General features: G+C 38.6%; 1 protein-coding gene across 1 annotated transcript; it reads left to right on the forward strand.

The window, feature by feature from the left end:
• Positions 1-936: 936 nt before the first annotated feature.
• Positions 937-7,306, forward strand: LOC116291713 (telomerase Cajal body protein 1). The gene is made up of 11 exons (XM_089027143.1): positions 937-1,591; positions 1,936-2,046; positions 3,147-3,258; positions 3,330-3,418; positions 3,493-3,583; positions 4,144-4,276; positions 4,633-4,725; positions 5,296-5,414; positions 5,728-5,831; positions 6,388-6,540; positions 6,849-7,306. Exons 1-11 carry the CDS (start codon positions 1,233-1,235, stop codon positions 7,003-7,005), a joined length of 1,521 nt encoding a protein of 506 aa, XP_088883269.1. The 5' UTR covers positions 937-1,232; the 3' UTR covers positions 7,006-7,306.
• The last annotated feature ends 2 nt before the right edge of the window (positions 7,307-7,308 follow it).

A 7,308-nucleotide genomic window follows, 5' to 3' on the forward strand; every position in this document is an offset into this window, starting at 1 on the left:
GAGTAAATTCGCTAGCCCGACTAAAGCAAGGAACGCCTGACACTTTAATTACAAGAACTTTCAAAACATTACTCGTGTCCATTAATTTCCAAATTGTACTCGAGATCGTGCGATTTCCTATACTAATATATTAATTTCAAATTGTACGAGAAGATCGTGCGATTTTTTGTTTATAGTTCACTCAACAAAATTTCAGTAAAAAATGCGAAGCGACGCCGTTCATCTTTGTCTATTTGGCGGCCGATTTTCAGTTCATCGCGCAATGAAATGCATAAAAAAGATTAGTTCTTACGGCTTTAAAATTTTATTTATGTTTTTTAAGTACAAAATGATAGAAAGTAATTGTTTTGACATTGTTTTGGCCGTGTTGCCATAGCGACTTAATTCTGTACTCCTACGGAGTACAATTAACGCTATAATTGTACTCCTCTCGACCAATCACAGTCGAGTAATTTTGTTGAGTGTACTATAAAAACTATAACCAAAGTCATCAAATAATAAACTAAAACCCTGAGCAACTCAAGTTACAGGAGTTTTAGCACCGCAGGGCATATCTAGCGTCTTTCGTTTCTCCACCTGTTTTGTATCTCAATGCCACGTTGTAACATAGTATTTGTCTCACTTACCTTGTTGGCTCGTTCCATACCATAAAACATGGCTTCTACTATTTTTAGCCACTTCATCTTTAAAATACTTTCTAGATATGTGTTTCCAGTTGTTCTTCGCTGGTGATAATGTTGAAAAAATGCCATAATAAATATGAGCCTGCAATGAAGTATTCCAGAAATCTGGAAAAAAAGTCTTACCGGTGAGGCCACGCCAAAGCAGCGTGCCAAAGCGCGCCAAAACGCGCCAAAACGCGGCCGAAATGCTCTGGGCTCGAGATTATTGTTTACTGTGGTCATAGTTACCATTCCCTTGACCATACCCACGGTCAAGACGGCGACTGTTTCGAAAGTTTTTGCACATTACGTTGTCCCGAAATGTTTCACTAACTGCAGCCGTCAAGCATGATTGAGATGAATTAATTTTCTGTAGAGTTAGAGGTTTGGGAATCAGCTGTTCTTTGGCAAATTTCCGGCTGGATAGCATCTGTTACAAGGTAGCCTTACAAGAGCTAGAAACGACGAAGAGTGTGAAACAAGGCATATATATCTTAAATGGAAACTTTCACCTAAAGTCAAACAGACAATGATGCTGTAGGCGATGCTATAATTACTACAGATAAAGTGATGGATGATAAAAATAAAGTCCAAATGAAGGAAGGAAATTCAGAAGGGTTTAAAAAAGGAGATGAAGTTACGCATATGAAAACTGATGAAAACCCCTTACAAGGGAATAACTCAAGCGAATTACCAGAATCAATAAATACACAAACAAAGCAGTCTGTTGAGGACTTTCAAGAAGCGATGCAGCCTGAGGAAAACGAGAACAGAGAAAATCCCGAATTTCAGATGGAAGTAGATGCTTCACATAAAAATTTTGAAGAAAAACTTTTAGATGCACAAGAAATTTGTACTGTTAATATACAAGAAGAAAATGAAACTAAGAACACGATGGAAGATGCTGATGATAAAACAAAAACTGATGAGTAAGATTTTATTTGACTCACCCCTCTCCCCTCAAAATTGTTCTGAATGATATTCCAGAATGAACGAAATATCAAATATGGAGATCAGTAATGTTTTATAGTTCTAGGCAATATCCATTACTTCCTTCTTGAAGATAAATATATATGTCCCATAAAAATCACTAGTACTCCTCAAACCCTTCCCACCCCTTAGAAATTTCAGTCCCCTTCTTGGGGGATGTATGGATATCTTCTTGGACTACACAATATCCCCCTTCTAAGACCCTCCCCATCCCTTGGAAATTCCCACCCGGTACACAAATATTTTTGAAACTAAACTATTAGTTTTTATATTTGATTTAAAGGGTGGTAATTCCAAGCATCCATTACAACTTTGATAAAACCCCACACCAGCTTACTGGTGCTTGGCAAGAGTTTGAAACAAAGCCTGAAAACTTCTTGAAAGGCTGTAAATGGTGAGTCAGTTGTTTCCTTTGAAAACTCAAAACTTCAAAACCATTGAGGGAATCAAGGGTGGGATACATTGTAGTAGTGCCTCCCATCTCTAGCATCTTAGGTTTGATTCTTGGGCTGGGCATCACATTTTCAGTGAAAAAAAACAAACAACAAACTTAATTCATGCTGAAACAGTAATGATAAAAGGGTAAATTATGCACTGTGAAAAGATGAAAAAACTGATGTTTTGGACGTTAGTCCTTTGTCGGAGTAAAAGAGAAAGAGGTGGTAGAAAGGAGTGTTTATATACTGAGAACAAGACAAAAGAAACCAATGAGAACAAGGTGGGCAAGGAAAGGAAAGAAACAAACAAAAGACAAAAGAGTGGACTAGTTAAAAGCAAAGCATTCATTAATCCCGTTGGGAGTAAGAGTGTCCAATAGGTGAATAAGCAGCATTGCTTTGGTCTTGTGACAATCATTGTTGCCTGTTAATCAAAGAAAGACCGAAAACAAAGAAGTCAGAAAGAGAATGGTTCTAAGCTTGATTAAAATGGCGGGAAACTGGTTTGGTAGGATCATTATTGTGAATATCATTAAGATGATTGCAAATGCGATCACCAAGATGGCGGCCAGTCTCGCCCAAATACGAAAAATTACAGCGAGTGAACCTCAACCTGGTCTGAGCTGCAAGTTCACAAGGGACTACTACGAAGATATGGCGGATATCTTGGATCGCAAGGCATTATGGGGCATTCAAGGGGCAAATAAAGCTTTTACAGTAATAACTTCAATAGACATTTACAGCTCACCACAAAAGAATACAACAAAAGAGGGCACATCAATCACCTTTAACCATAAAAGGTTGACAAACGCACAAAATTCTATAATTGTATTTTCTGTCATCTTTGTTTTATTTTACCCCATGGCATGATGGCGCCTTATCGTTGAAGTACTCCATCATGGTATGCCTCAGTTTTTCGAACTAAACCAATGCGGTGCAAACCAGTTCTAAGAACAGATGCATACTATTTGAGAACTGGCTGCTCAGAGGTCCACCTTATAGAAAGGACCCTAAGTTAGTCTGCATGTTAATCTCTTCTTTTACTCTTCTCTTCTAGGTCCCCCGATGGTTCCTGTCTTTTAACAAGCAGCGAAGACAACCATCTCAAGCTTTTCAACCTTCCCAATGAACTATACACTACACAATCACATGAAAATATCACAGAAATGGTAACAATGATAACAATAGTTGAAGAATGGGGACCACTAACTGAGCTTATGGTCATGTGTTTTTTCTTTAGAGTTCAGTTCTGAAAATGAAAGAAGGAGAGACAATCTATGACTTCTGTTGGTATCCATTCATGTCATCAATGGATCCTGACACTTGCTGGTAATACTGAAATATCTTTTTTTTTCTATTTTTGTGATGCTGCATCTTTGTAAAATGACTCTTTCTCTCATTAGTTTTCTCAGCACTAGCAGAGATCATCCAGTTCACCTCTGGGATGCATTCACTGGTGAACAAAGGGCTTCATACCAACCATATAATCACTTGGCATGTATTATAGATATTAGTTAATGTAATATACAGCGTACTACATGTAGTTTACTTTCTTATGCAGCCGTTCTTAGTGTCGGTCCAGGGGGTACTCTTGCCCGTTTAGGGTAGGGATGTGCTGCTGAGCCCTCTGAACCCTGACCCTGTTCCAGAGTAAAATTGCTGAAATTCATACCCTGTTCCAGAGCAAGATCGCTAAAAACCATAACCTTTTACGAAAATGGATACTCTGTTCCAGAGAGGAGAGAGCGTGATTTCATATACCCTGTCCCAGAGTGAGTGCAATTTTATATACCCTGTTCCAGAGTAGAATCGCTGAAAACTATATCCTGTTTGGCTGCACGTACCCATGTAGCGAATATAGGGGAGTACCCCCCCCCCCCCCCCCCGGGACTCAATGGAGCACTACTGTACATTCCTTTCCCATTGTTCTGTCTAAAAACCCCTTCGTTAATAATATTTTAGCAAATGTCCTGCAGTGACCAATTACTATGTGGGTTATTTGTGGGTTATAGATTTCAATGGTTTATGTAATAAAGTTCTCAATGTCTCTATAGGATGAACTGACATCTGCTATAAGCTTGGCATTCAGTTCTGATGGTGGGAACATTTACTGTGGCTTTAACAAGATGGTAAAAGTGTTTGATACCAACAGGCCAGGAAGACAATGCAAGGAAAGACCAACCTTTGGTAAACCATTTTGTCTATGTATTGTCTGTTTGTTCTTTCATTTGTACACTCATTCGCTTGTTCACTAATTCATTAATCCATTCTTCATTCATTCTTAATCCCTTAGCTTTGGTGAGCCAAATTTATTTTTGTTTTGTCTTTTTGTTCTTTCATTTACTTCTTCATTCATTCATTCATCTCTTACATCATCATTCTGCCACCCTCTCCTAGCTTCTCCTAGCTTGTATTGCTTGGTAGTCTGTGGTTGGATTTTTCTGTAACAACTGCAGAGTAGCTGCAAAGCAATGAATTCTATCCTCACTTTCCTATAGGTTCATACCTAAGGTTCAGCATTCAATTTTTTAAATTTTTCTTAGCAAAGAAATGTGGTCAGAGTGGATTGATATCATGCATCGCTGTTTGTCCTGACAACTCGGGTCTTTATGCATTAGGATCATACTCCAAGTCAGGTAAGTCTTTAGACTGCTGGGGGGGGGGGGGGGGGGGGGGGCAAGGTGCGCAACCTTACCATCCAACCTTACCATCAAAAATGTTAGCAGTTGCAGTAGCAAAATATGTCCACAACTGCTTTATAAAAAGATCACATACAATACAGAATTAATATAGTATGTGGTCTTCTTACCCAGACTAGGCAATAAATAGTAATTGTACTAAATAGGTTAAATAGGTGAATCTATTATAACATAAGAAAAACTACTATAAATCAACAGTTATAGCCTTCATACATTAATGTTTATTCAGGAAAAATGTCCATGTATATCCTAATACTCAATACCGAATAAAAAAGTCTGTCTGTCTGTCTGTCTGTCATCCATGTTTGTGGTTTATTTTCATATTGGTGGCATTAAGCATTTTTGTAAATTGCAAAGATCACATCTTTAGAATCAAAGAATATCTGTTGGATATGCTTGGTTAAAAGTTAAAGTAAGCAAAAGCGAGTGGCAAAACCATGTTTTTCAAGCTATCATACATTAAAATAATAAGACTAAATGACATACCAATTTCCAATATGTTTTTAGTGGGTGTATACAGTGAACCAGAGGGTGAGATGATATGCCTGTTTCAAGGCCAAGAGGGTGGAGTCACCCACATAATTTTTTCTCCAGATGGAACCAAACTTTATAGTGGTGGAAGAAAGGTAAAGATGTTCATGTACTACGAGTCCATTATTACCCTGTGATTAGCACCCCATCTCTTTTTAATTAAATCTGACATGGTGGTAAAGCAACCTCGAGCTCTGGGCTCATATAAGTCAGGAAAGAAGAAGACTGGAGAATCCACAGAAAAACTCTCGATCTCAATTCAAGGAGAGAGCTAACGAACTTTACTTACATGTAGGTATGATACCAGGTCTAGGAATCAAACCTGAGACCCCAGAGTGAGAGGTGAATGCACTACCACTAAATCATCCCTGATTCCTAAGGAAGGATTATGGCTTTAATCTTTGTTAGGATAATGAAATTCTATGCTGGGACTTGAGGAATCCAGGAAGTGTGCTTTACCGGCTTCTTCGACCAGTGGATACAAACCAGAGAATCTACTTTGATCTGGACAGGTATGGACTATACCCTGGGGTCCAGAGGTTATTTATTCTGGCTCTGACATTTGCTGTTATGACAGGAAGTCGTGAGGAGAACAAACTTCTTTTCACTCCCTCAGGCCTTTGGTGCTTGCCTGTTACAACCACAGATTAAGTGAAATAAAACCTCTAGAGCCCAGGGTAAATAAGCATATTACTCAGTAATAAAATGCTTATCTTGCTTTGCCAATACTTCAACGATCAATAAAAATTTGATCCCCACTATTTGACCACTGGCTCCACCAAGAAAGAAGGAACTAACAGAAGGCGTATTGTTTTGTTCCAGTTTGAGAAAACTCTAAGGATCCTTCAACTTTTGTTTCTCAGACCTTTTCTAAGATAGCAATCACAGACAAAAAAAACCCTGTTGAATCATTCATGTAAGAGTAGGGGATTGTCTCCCGGTTCAACAGCCTATCCTATTTTAGAAGGATAATACTAATATACTAAAAATTCACTCATGCTTGTAAGCTGTATGGCTGCTTATAGCGCCTTAATAAGTTCTAAGTTTTCTGGAACTTTTTTTTCACAGGAGTGGTCGATATTTAGTGTCTGGAACAAGTGATGGTACTGTTTTGGTCTGGGACACGATTTTATCCCCAGAGGATGACCCAGACTCCTCAGAACCAACCTTGAACACTCACCAGATGTTTGTTGCCCATGGTGACTGTGTCAATGGTGTAAGGTGAGCAAAGTCCAGTGGTGATGGTTGTGGTAGACGTCAATCAAAGTGTTTCCAATATATTGTCAGGAAACACAAAGTCTTCGAGGGTGTGTCTATGGAATACAGTTATGGCAATGCCTTGATTGGCGACCACAAAAAAACCTACTTTATTGTGATGATGATTGTGAGTGCGTTGAAGAAAAACACTCTAACGTTTTCCTGGGAAAGATCCAAAATCCAATCTCAAAATGATGTAAAGTACCATTGCCACCATCACCATACACGACATCACATGGAAAATATGCCATTTTTTCTTCTTTTTTTTCCAGTTTTCATCCCAGTCTTCCAATTCTTGCAACGTCATCAGGTCAGCGCAAATTCCCACTTTCCACCAACACAGAGAGCAGTGACGAAGAAGAAGAAGCCAATATTCAAGATCGTGATGGGATTATAGACAATAGTATTAGATTATGGAGTCTTGTATAATCAATTTTCTAGGGTTTAGAAACTCCATTACCTTCCAACCCTGGAGCCCTGTTATTCAGAGTTACACTCTGCCAAATACCGAACGCCATGTTGGCACATGCACCTAATACATCAAGCCATTCATGCTATGCTATAGCTCCTAGTAATGTAATTGACAAGCTCAAACATGACATCATTTGCCTTTGAGAAGTTCAAAGGAAGAATGGTAACATCCTCATGGTGCAAAGGATTATTGGACTCAATTTCAAGACAAGACCAAAAAGCTCCAAAATATTGCTTTCCCTATTCATTCCTACAATTCTA

This window comes from Actinia tenebrosa, unplaced genomic scaffold (genome assembly GCF_029948245.1).
Source record: "Actinia tenebrosa isolate PJP-AT-01 unplaced genomic scaffold, QUT_ActTen_1.0 PGA_scaffold0__85_contigs__length_37466705, whole genome shotgun sequence".
NCBI classification, from domain to species: domain Eukaryota; kingdom Metazoa; phylum Cnidaria; class Anthozoa; order Actiniaria; family Actiniidae; genus Actinia; species Actinia tenebrosa.